The sequence below is a fragment of the Seriola dumerili genome, unplaced genomic scaffold (assembly GCF_002260705.1).
Source record: "Seriola dumerili isolate Sdu_G_001 unplaced genomic scaffold, Sdu_1.0 BDQW01000081.1, whole genome shotgun sequence".
Classification (NCBI taxonomy): domain Eukaryota; kingdom Metazoa; phylum Chordata; class Actinopteri; order Carangiformes; family Carangidae; genus Seriola; species Seriola dumerili.
The window spans coordinates 4,046,040-4,057,919 of NW_019174336.1; the positions used below are offsets into that span (position 1 = coordinate 4,046,040).

Consider the following 11,880-nt stretch of genomic DNA (forward strand, 5'->3'; position numbering starts at 1 on the left):
CGCTGCCTGACTGGGAGTTTGGTGGAGGGTTGATATCTGATCGACATCCATCCGGTTGTATCTGTGTATAGTGGACAGACTGGTCTGGGAGTCGCAATGCGACTCCAGGTCTTTAAAGATCCCATATTTTAAATTTTTCCAGTGTTTTGATATCCATAAGAAAATATATCTCTATGTAGTTTTACATTTCCTCTCTCAGCCTTCTCTCTGGAGCTAGTAACAATGGTGACTGACTGTTTTCTAAGTGATCAAACACAAAATATAGCAGATTTCAGGAAAACACTCAGGAAAAACAAATTCTTTGAGGTTGGACTGTGGGTCCAGGTGGGTTACAGTAGGCCTGACGGCTGTGTGTGTTTCTCTGTGGACTGAGTGCTTTGATTATAAAGCAGGTCTAGGTTCTATATTAATAGTGCAACAGTATCAAACAAGACATGGATATCTCCCTTTTATACAATATAGGTACTTTAAATTTCAAATTCTGTGTTCCTCGGCTTGGTTAAAATTACCCTTCAAAATCAAATGTGTCAAAGTTGTATTTGCAACTGGTTGCACTGTCCCTAAGTGGCCAACAATTAATGTAAATGTTGGCCACAGGTGCACGTACATTCAGGAGTCAGCTAGTTTTGTTCAGAGTTGGAGGGTGCGTCACTGTGCTGCTGAGGTTGGGACTTCTGGAGAGCTGCGTGCAGTTACCAAGGCTAAGCTAGTTCTGGGGTGGTCAGCAAATCCCTCCTAATTGTTGAACTACAATATCATATTTTCTATATGTAGATGTGTTAAATACAAAATCTGTGGGTGTGGAGGATTTGGCATTTGAGTAATGTACTTGACATGACATTTACTACTGAGTAAGTAACTTTGGAATGTGAGATTTTTATTTATAGATTTTTTTGTGCAGCCGCACAAAAGCCGCTAACAGAGCTTAGGACTTTTGTTCTTGTTATTAAAATCCAACAAACAAACCCACATGAGCCCAAACACAAGAAAACTGAGTATAGAGCTAGCAGCTCCATATGGCTGTACTTAGGAACAGCTGTACTTAGCTAAATGCTAACTTGAGCTAACATGCTCACAATGACAGTGTTATTGTGCTAACACTAAGCTTGTATAATGTCAACTATGTTAACCATCTTAGTTTAGTGTGTCAGCATGCTAACATTATTAATTATTAACATATATTAATTAGCAGTAAACCCAAAGTACCACAGTGGATGATGAGGACTTCATTAGTTTGCAGGTATCTGGTCATAAACCAAAGTTTTGGACAGAGTGAAATTTTGGCACTAGATGAAAAGTGGAGGAGGATCTCCATAGTTATTACAATTATTACAGTCACAAAAGTACAAGCAAGTGATTCTCCCGGGATCATAAATAGCTTCTCCAGGTGGAGACAAGTCACAGAGCCACATGAATGTCATGGTAGTGCTACAGGAAAAGTCAGGGGTTCATCAGAATCATAAGGATGAACCCTATGGGCACAATGAAAGTCAGTATGCATTTTCATGGGAATCCATCCTCTAGTTGTTGGCATATTTCATGGTGGACCAGCTGACCAACAAACAAATTCATCCCTAAAGGTCACATAAATGCTTGTGTGTGCCATTCATCTCATATCACTCATATCAGTGTGTATATACAGCACCAACCTTAAAGTTTCTCTTATGACCATCACAGTCACTCACATCATTGTTTTATCACTTAAATGTACAAAATACAATACAGTACAATGTCAAAATACTGTCAAATTATTCTTCTACCTAAATACAGTCAAACAATACTGTGTTAAGTACTAAAGAAATGAAAATTACAATCAGAAATGCAGCCTGGATGAGCTGCAAAGCAACATTCAACAACATTCAATTAAACATTCAATACTGACAACGCACCTTTAAATAGTCAGGAGCTGATCAGCACTTTAACCAGCAGGGGTTTCATTGTTTTGCTCAAGGACTCTGTGTCCTCGCCAACCTTTTCAGCTCTTTTTTTCAGTTTCCTTCAACAACATAACGCTACCTCCTCCTGATCTGTGAAAGCTAAAAGGAAATTTGATGAGTTTTCTCTAAGCCTCGGGCTTTGTCTCACCGGGTACATTTAAGTTGATGACTGAAAACTTGAATAACTGAACATCTGCTTTTCTGACAGAAAAATCATCATTCCATAGTTTAAATCAGGAACAAGTATCTCAGCAGGTGCTAACAGGAACAATTAATGATGAAAAAAGTCATGATGTATCTACTGTACATGATTTGCACATTGCTGCAGTATCAGCTCAATTAGTTGTTCTAGTTTTTCCATCGTTGTTCCCAGACTGTGTAAATTTTTATGCTTCATTGTCAGGTCTTCTTCAGTTTTACTCAACATCCTGTTTGAGTTCACATACAGTAATCCACCTCTCTTTGTACAAAAATATGTTTTTCATCCAATATGTACAAATATCATGTGAGAATCACGTTACCTCTGATAAACAGGGTTGTTTTGTCACTTCAGTTATTCTGATATGACTATGCTCTGTGTCTATGCAGCCAGAGCTCTCTCATGTTTACCAGTAAAATTGAGGCTACTTGAACAAAGATCAAGAGAAATGTCACATTTGTTTCGCAATTGAGTGTAATCAAGATATCAAGCCGCATATCACAGTAATAAAATGTGATTGTCCTGAAATCATTACACACACACATATAAGAACACTGATCAGACTGAGGACTTTGTGGGGTCACCTCCAGTGTCGGAGGTCAAACGTTAAGATTCAGGGGTCATACATGGGGTTGCTGAAGTTTTCGAAAGTGTTGAAGTCGGTGTCCAGTAGAGGACCGTAGGATCTACGTCTGATATCACAAAGCAGAGAAAAAGTTAATAAATAAAGGGTCAGTCCTCTACATTTACTTCAGTTTACCAATATGACAAGTATCAAATATATTCTCTAACAAAGATTAGATGACAGTAGACTTATTCACAAAGAATAAAAGGAAATTAAAGTAGCTAAAGCACTGCTCATTGATCGAATTAAATTAGGTTATTTTCATTCCTCAGTCACTGGGACATGGTTGATTTGTCAATAATGTGAGTTTTACTAATGGAAGACAGGTAGACATTTCAGACAAAAACAAAAATGAATGAATGAATGAATGAATAAATAAATAAATAAATAAAACCCAAACTATCTGCAGTTAAAGAATAGTTTTTTTCTGATTTGTGTGAGGACAAGTGTAACAGTAATGTTAGTGTGGTTTTCTTGGTGATGGTTAGGGCTATGGAGAGTATTTTACTCAATGTGTTGTTAGATATGTATCCTAGTAGGCACAATGAGGGGGACAGTGGGATGTGGCAGCCCCAGTGTACTCTATGGATGGTCTTGTATGAGTTGTATATTTGGGTGATTTGAAGGTCTTTTTCCCAATTTTTTTGAGGGGACAGATATTGTAACATTGTAACATATTACAATGTTACAATTGTAATAGCAACTAGTTTCTAGCTAGTTGAAGTAGGCAGGGACAGTGACCACAGCATGTGTGACCTTCGTGCCCATGTTGTTGCACGTTGATACAATTTGTATGTTTGTTTGAACTCTGCACTCACCGGATCTTGAAGTAGTACAGCCCACCTAACACTACGATGACAATTACAATGAACAGAATAACAATGGCTGCAACACCTCCTAGAGAGAGAGAGAGAGAAAGCAAAGATACATTAAGTCTCAAAATATCCATTTATCCATGGTTGGTTAAAAGTATGTTTTAGTCCAAGGTGTTTCCAACCACCTTACTTTCTTACTTCATTTAGTTCATTTTTCACTGTGTCATTTCCTTCTTATACACAATGCTTACCAACTTAAACCATATATCTCCGGCTTGTGTATCTCATTTACTTTTGGAATGATCATGAATCACTTCTCCCTGACTTTCTCAATAGGTTTGGTGACTTTTAAGATTCTTTTACTGACTTTTTCTCTTTCATAAAATCACATAGTGACAAATCCTGTGACTTTTTGGACAGACCTCAGCTCCTCTCTCTTGAAGAGAGTCAGTATTGACTGACTGACTGTCTGGGTCTAGATTAAGATTTAGATGCATATTGATGAGATGATATCAACTGAAAAATAATTATAATTAATAATAAAGAGAGATGCATACATTTAGCATAACTTATTTCATATCTTCATATTATTTGAAAAAGACCACAAAAGCCACAGAAAAAATTGAACTCTATTGTAAACAACAGGCAACAAAATGCAGTGGCAAAATATAGTTAGAGCCAGAATCAATAAAAGACTACAGCATTCACAAAACTTCACTGGGTCATTCTTTTTGTGTTACAGTGTCTAAAAATGTCTTAATGACCTCCAGGGATTTCATGAGGATGCAAGTCATGACATCATCTAAGCACACTTCATAGTTCCCTGATTGGTCTAACCCTTACAGTACGTGTCAAGGCTGATTATACATCCACTTCTATACTTCTCAACTTTAATCTTGTTTTCCTGGTAAATCTCTAACTCTGTTTCAGGTAAGACTTGATGGCTGCCTTTCCCCACAATGTACCATTTACCTTAAGATAACTTCTTCCGCTACAGACCACACTGACCTTTGTGCTTTAGCATTAATTAGTAATCTCTTTGCGGAACTGGAACAACACACTGCTGTTTGGTTATCTGTGTGTGACTCAGGTCCAGTAAAATGTTGGGATAGGTGTCACACTCCACATCACTCCCCTTATCTAGAGAAGAATTAAATATATAAATATCCCTTTGAACAATAAAACTTCCTTCTGAGTTCATAGTCAAGGTCACTCAAAAGATGACTTTAGCAGGATGCTGGAAGGGCATTTTAAGAATCTGGGGACTTTACAGCTGGATGCTCTAACAAAATGTGGAACCTTATCTTAAACAAATGACCTGTTTATTGTCAACCAAAAGCTCATCATGGAACAAGCTGTCTGATCTTTGGACTCAAGATCAAGGTTTATGCTACACACTGCATAGATTGAGACTGAAAATTTACCCCTGTTCCAGATGATGCGGAAACAACTGCTGACTTAAATTGTATTGAAGGCAGTAGGCTAAAAGTAATGAAAAAGTTATGTAATAAAAAGTTAAACTTGCAAAACTACATCAGGATGCAAATGTTAGACATTTTTAGTCTTTTGCAGGCAACAACAAACCAACGCAAGATGCTCTGACCAGCTAAAATTTAATGAGTTAAACCAGTTAAAGGGGATGCTGCAAAGCATCTCTGTGTTCTTCATTTCTTGTCTTCTCTCTGCTGTCATTGACAAATAAAGGCCATTATGCCATTGCAGGTGGGTCATTTTTGATGAGTTATTCATCACAGGTCTGTAATGAGTCCAGTAGCCAGGGCTGCCAGATTTGAGTCCCTGTTGAACCACGTCTGCCTGGAAAGTTTCTCATGTGACTAAAATATGAGGAGCCCTCTTTGTACAAACAAGACTAAAAGTCTAAAACCATGCTAGCTGATCTGTGAAGCTGTTCAGTGCAGTGGGGCTTGGAACTAAATGCTAACGTCAGCAAGCTAACATGCTCAAATACAATGACAAGGCTAGCATACTAATGTTTAGCAGATAGAATGTTTACAGTGTCCACCATTTTACTTTACTGTGTTAGCATGCTAACATGTGCTAATTATAGCACTAAACTTCAACTTTGTACAAAAGTTGTGAGGAGATAATTTGGTCTGGACTAAAGTGATTAACCAACCAACACTGCCATCCCTAGTGCCATGTCACTAGCAAAAAGCTAGATAGCTAAATATTAAGGGTATTGCATACCCTTAATATAAGTAAATAATAAGCAAAACCTCTTAAGAATGGAATTATTTCTAAAGGGTTGAGGGAGTTCCCCAAATACTGAATGTGGCCAGCACATATTTCCAGGTGCAAAGACAAAAACTTTGAGAACAAAAAAAAATTTGTGACCTTTAAGCATACTTGCATCACTTTTCTACTGGATTTCAAACATGCAACCAGGGTCTAATTATAGCTCCTGGCCTCCTGATAGTCTGCTAAGTGTTTAACTTCAGGAAAATATTCCCAATTGTGTTCCTGACTTTAGTTTCGGAGGCTTTTTGGTCAAGAATTCCACACATAGTTCTAAAAACTATTAACAGTACATCTTGCCTCGAGATAGAAAAGTTCATAAACCACTGTCATAAAAAGTCAGATTATCACATGGAAAGGTTACTAATAACAGGAAGGAAACTCTTTATGGCTCTTGCACACAAGGGACAGAGTTCAAACTCTAATACCTGGAGTTGCTGGTTCTTCCGTGTCTTGTTAAGTAGGGCACATACAATAAAAATATGGGTGGTACAATAGAAGGCTGTGTGAGATAACACACATTTGCTGGCAGTATATTCTGACTGCTTTTACAAATGGTTATGAGTAGCTGCACATCACAGGCCATAAGTGACAGCAGAGCAGCTTGTGTTGGATTTTAGTTCAGTGATAAAAAGTAAGTCTGCAATCAGACATTAGCTCAAGGTCCATTCATTTCAATGAGATCACTGCTTTTGCTCAGTGGGTTTCATCAAAAAAAAAAAATATATATTATTAAATTGTCATGACATTAATTAAGACATTCGTCCTCAGAGGCTTGTAATTTATCCCCTCACCTTCCATCTAACGCCATCATCTGGTCTAAACTTCAATTTGATTTCTGAGCAGATTGCAAAACTACAAAACTATGACACCTCAGCTCCATTAGCAAATATTTGCTCCTAACATGCTAAACTAAGATGGTGAATGGAGTAAGTATACCAGCTGAACATCAGCTTTGAAATTGTGAGCATGTTAGCATGCTGATGTGAGAATTAAGTGAAGCACTTGGATGTAGCAAGCACTACTATCCCTTATTATGTTCTGAGTGTAAAATAAAGCTTTAATGAGCAATAAAAATTACTTTGTACATAAACTTGCCATATAATAAATTTTATATTGTGTTTACACTTTTACTAGAGCAAATATTAAAAATTAAAACAAAATAATAAAAAAAATCAATAGGGTGCAATGTACCTGAGCTCAGAGCTTCAGACTTGTGTCCCTCCTGTTCCAGTGTTGTGCTTTGGGTTGGGCTGGTGGTGGTTCTGGAGGTGGTGCTGGTGGTGGTACTCATAGTGTTGCTGGTGGCAGTGCTAGGTGATGGACTGGTGGTGTTGCTGGTGTTAGGTGATGGACTGGTGGTGATGCTGGTGTTAGGTGAGGGACTGGTGGTGTTGCTGCTGGTGGTGTTAGGTGATGGACTGGTGGTATTGCTGCCGGTGGTGTTAGGTGATGGACTGGTGGTGTTGCTGCCGGTGGTGTTAGGTGATGGACTGGTGGTGTTGCTGCCGGTGGTGTTAGGTGATGGACTGATGGTGTTGCTGCCGGTGGTGTTAGGTGATGGACTGATGGTGTTGCTGCCGGTGGTGTTAGGTGATGGACTGATGGTGTTGCTGCCGGTGGTGTTAGGTGATGGACTGATGGTGTTGCTGCCGGTGGTGTTAGGTGATGGACTGATGGTGTTGCTGCCGGTGGTGTTAGGTGAGGGACTGATGGTGTTGCTGCCGGTGGTGTTAGGTGATGGACTGATGGTGTTGCTGCCGGTGGTGTTAGGTGATGGACTGGTGTTGCTGCTGGTGGTGTTAGGTGATGGACTGGTGGTGTTGCTGGTGTTAGGTGACAGGCTGGTGGTGCTAGGTGAGCTAGTGAAGATTTTGCTGGTGGGGATTTGGGGAGTGCTCTTATTGGTGATGGTGGATGACATTGTTACTGCATGGCTCAGCAGTAGACCTGGAATTCAAGACAAAGTTTGTTGCTTGAGTAAACAGCAGTCATTCCCGAAGCTCTGATCAACCCTTTTTCCCAGTCTAGGAGACCATGTGGAATAATTTTTCAGCTGTACATTTTTGATCTCTGTCATCTTTGATCTCATTGGTTTTATTTAAGATTTTTTATTTTTTATCATCTTGAAGGGGCAGTTGACAGTTGACAGTTTTACATATTAAGGTCAGTGAGATGAATCTAAGCGTGTGAAGACCTCCTCCTTCATACCAGAGCATGGACTGTGAAAAATGTGCTATTAACTAAATATTATATATATTGTTATTTTATATTATGGGAAATGTAGGATCCAGAGTTTTTGGCACTTGACACAGGAACTAGGGTACATCTCACTTTGCTTATCTTGAAAAAAATAATAGACCAACAAAAATTTGCATATGAAATCTTGAGTATGCAGCTTTTTTTAATGTGTAAAACTCTGCCCCCTAACTAAAACCAACCAATGCTAAGCTAGCAGCAGTTACGGTTATTGTCCAGTCAGGTCCAGAAGTCTCAGACAGCCAGGTGGCCGGACAACCCTTAATTGGGCAAAAAGTAATTCACCAGTAATTGCACAACAGTAATCACAGTATTAGGCAGAGTAACAAATGGGTTAAACAAGCAAGCAGACATAATGTTAAAATAGCTTCATTGCTAAAAACAAACCAGGCTAACATAACTGAGTGGAACTTCCAGCCTGAATATTGGATGATATTATAAATATTAATGCCTATGCTTAGCAATCACATACAGGCATAATGTTCAGGTATCCACAGTGTTTTGACCTTGTGAAGTACTACAGGCAGTATAGTCATGTGCACGTAACAAAAGCACATGTAAAAACAATGCTATTATTGCAGGAGACTTCAAGCAACCTTCAAAGTAAGAGTTTACAGCAGGCTTCAAATTCTCTTAAATTCTTAAATGTACTTTTGACTGGCGATTATTCAATATTTTTCATATTTGAAAGCTGTTTTTAAAAATATGCATCTCACAGGAACAACTGGGCTTGAGGCTAAGTGCCACAAGCAGTCATAAAGTACTGAGAGATGGACTAACACATTGTTGGTTTCAGTCTTTGTTGATAACAAGAAAAATACAAAACATAAAGAGAACCTTATCCTGTGAGACCGCAGTCTGTCAAGGAATTTCAGCAGCTGAAACTTTAAACTCAGCTTCACCTTTTTGATCACACTCGCTTTCATCACTTCATTGCTGTGATCAGTCTTAGAACAAACAAACGGGCCTCGCATTTAACAATGACAACAGAATTACATGCTGTGGAGCAGGACCATGTAGGGAGTTTTTGTTGTTGTTTCAGTGAACAGGAAATCAAGGGAGCAATCTAGTATGATGCATTCAAGATCTCAGTGTCTTCATAGTACTAATGTCACAGTGTTTTAAATCGAATCTTTTTAGTGAGAGTCGCTGAACAACTCCACTGGGAATTGATAAAAAGTTGTTTTTTTTATTCTATTTTTATTTTCTTCTTCTGTGTGGAGTTTGCATGTTCTCACTGTGCCTGCATGGGTTCTCCAGAGACACGTTAACTAACAATACATTATCCAGTTATGTAAGACTTCTGTCACTACCCACAGGTTTCACAAACTCAAAGTCAAAGTGAAAATAACAAACAGCCAGTGGAAATATCTCATGTACTTTCTCACTTGTTAAAAAAAAGAAATAACATTTTAGTACCCTGCCAATCAAACATCAACTAAGCATTCTGCTGTGTCACTTTAACATCCACCAGCGAGAGCAGCCTGTGATTTTTTAAAAATTGAAAATAGTGACACCATCTTTAAAGCAGTTTAAAAAGTCTTTGACGATGCTGTAACTTGAATTGTGAAAATGTCGTGAAACAAACAGGCTGAACAGGAAATTGTCTCACTCAAACTGATACTTGAATGAAATTTGGAGAGATCTTCAACAACAGCCAGAGTTTAGAGCTCCATCAGATAGCAAGAAGTTTATTTCTGTAATGAAACCTGCATATTAATCATAATTTAGATGGTAGTTGGGGTGGTTTGTTAACTTGAAATGCTGATGAGTATTCCCTTCATCTCCCAGAGTCAAAATTTCAAAAACTGACTATCGAAACATAACTACTGAATTACCAATATCAACACTGAGATGTTATCCTCCTCCTTATTCTTTTTCAAAACATTTACACTAAACAAAATAATTGCACAGAAATAGAGATACAGAGGGAGAGTCAGGAAATGAAGCAGCATGCATTGTTGAGTTTACTTACATGTTATCAGACTTGACAGGCTGACCTTCATCATTATATTCCTTTTACTGTATTTATCTCCACAAACACTGTAACTGCAGCTCTGTGCTCTCTGCTCCCTGTAGATAGCTGCAGTGTGTGTGGCTTCCTGTGACTGTAGGTGACTGATTCAAAGGGCCTGGGGGCGAGGCTACATAACTGACTGAGCAACGTTCAAAACCTCACAGCGTGGCTGCGTCATGTCAATAAGTTACTATTATGAAGATTTGAAAACTTTAGGCCACAAGAAGTTGGTAGATCTTAACATAAGTTCTGTTGAACTTGAATTAATTTATTGTTCCAAAGTATTGTAAGTAAATAGATTTGCTGTAATAAAATAAATTAGCAGATATAGCTATTTTCTCTGGGGGAATTGATAAAGTTTTTTTTATTTTTCCATTATGTGACTGTGACCAAATTAAATATGCTCCATTTCAGTAGATACATCATTCTTCTTTTATATTATAATTTTGTTTTCAGTCCATATACATTTGATGAATTAAATCATGAATGAAGTGTCATTTTAGGTGTAATTATTTATCCGTACCAGCAGAGGGCAGCACATACATTTAGAATGTAGGTCAGGGGGCTTCTCAATCAGCAAGTGTTTTAAAAGAACACACTGATGATCTATGAGTCCATGAAACATTCTAAGCATAAGTATAACTTACTCAAAAACCTACTTAACTGCTTTAAGTATATATATTTCCAAGTGTCCTGTAGGTTTAATCCTACTCAAACATACAAACTTCCTGATTTCTGTTTTATTTACCTATTAGTCATGCCAGCAATGGCAATGTCGGTCTGTTTGTCAGTCACATGGTTTGTTCACTACTTTGGTTGAGACTAATTGAGTGTCATGAAATTATGTCCTGACTTTCATGGTTCCCAAATGATAAATCCTTGTGAATTCTGTGATCCCTTGGTTTTTCTTGACCTCCATCTACTGCCACGTTTTGACTAAAATGTCAGCATCTATTGGATGTATTGCTATGAAATTTTATAATAACTCTATGGTGGTTATCTGTAATAACTTTATTGTTTTAACCTTTCTGCTAACACACAATAAAGTCAAAATTTCAATTTGTCAAATTAGCATTTTAGCACTTCCAGTTCCCTTGTCCTGAAGTTGATGGATTTTTTGAATGGGTTTTTGGTTACATTTATATTTACATTTAGCCTACTCATTTGGCAGCTGGTTCGATGTCTGAAATAAGGTCTGTTGTTAACAGAGAGCCAGACCTGGGAGGGGAGCTCACCATTAAGTGTCCAGTGGCTGGCTTAGCCTGAAAAATGGACATGGAGCCACTACCTCATGGAACTACCACCTGCGGGGACCCTGGGGTAGGATGTGATGGAGACCGCAACCTGTATGTGCTTGTCTCTGGTTTCGCAGACTGGTCCTAGGGATGGGGAACATCACTTCTGTGGTTGGGGAAGTAGCCTGAGATGGTGCAGGAGATGGACCAGTACCAATTAGATGTAGTTGGGCCCAAAGATCGATGATCAATGATGGTCGTATCATCAGATGTGTGTAGGGTACTGCGGGAGTAAGGGGTATTGGGTCCATTGTTATGAGCCATTTGGTCCTTGTATTAGCAAAGTGAGAGTTGTGTCCATATTCTCAACACAAAGTCAGGCACGTTTTCAGTGTGAGTTGGACTCTGTCAAGGTTGTGCCTTGTGTCCGATCCTGTGTGTGATATTCATGGACAGGATCTTGAGGCACAGCTGAGGTGAGGAGTGGATCCAATTTGGAAACCTCAGAATTGCATTTTTGTTTTTCGCATGCAATGT

The 11,880-nt window shown here is 38.5% G+C and overlaps 1 protein-coding gene across 1 annotated transcript; it reads right to left on the reverse strand.

Annotated features, from left to right (window-relative positions):
* Positions 1-860: 860 nt before the first annotated feature.
* Positions 861-10,174, reverse strand: LOC111221260 (cell wall protein DAN4-like). The gene is made up of 4 exons (XM_022744642.1): positions 10,067-10,174; positions 7,027-7,782; positions 3,580-3,658; positions 861-2,828 (listed from the first exon to the last, which is right to left on the reverse strand). Exons 1-4 carry the CDS (start codon positions 10,098-10,100, stop codon positions 2,750-2,752), a joined length of 948 nt encoding a protein of 315 aa, XP_022600363.1. The 5' UTR covers positions 10,101-10,174; the 3' UTR covers positions 861-2,749.
* Between the last annotated feature and the right edge of the window lie 1,706 nt (positions 10,175-11,880).

What these genes read in the sequence shown, in the direction of transcription:
- LOC111221260 (XM_022744642.1), bottom strand. Translation starts at nt 10,100, where the DNA reads ATGATGAAGGTCAGCCTGTCAAGTCTGATAACAT. An exon ending in CCTGTCAAGTCTGATAACAT is followed by an intron (nt 7,783 to 10,066) that starts GTAAGTAAACTC and finishes CTTGAATTCCAG; the next exon opens with GTCTACTGCTGAGCCATGCA. An exon ending in GTCTGAAGCTCTGAGCTCAG is followed by an intron (nt 3,659 to 7,026) that starts GTACATTGCACC and finishes CTCTCTCTCTAG; the next exon opens with GAGGTGTTGCAGCCATTGTT.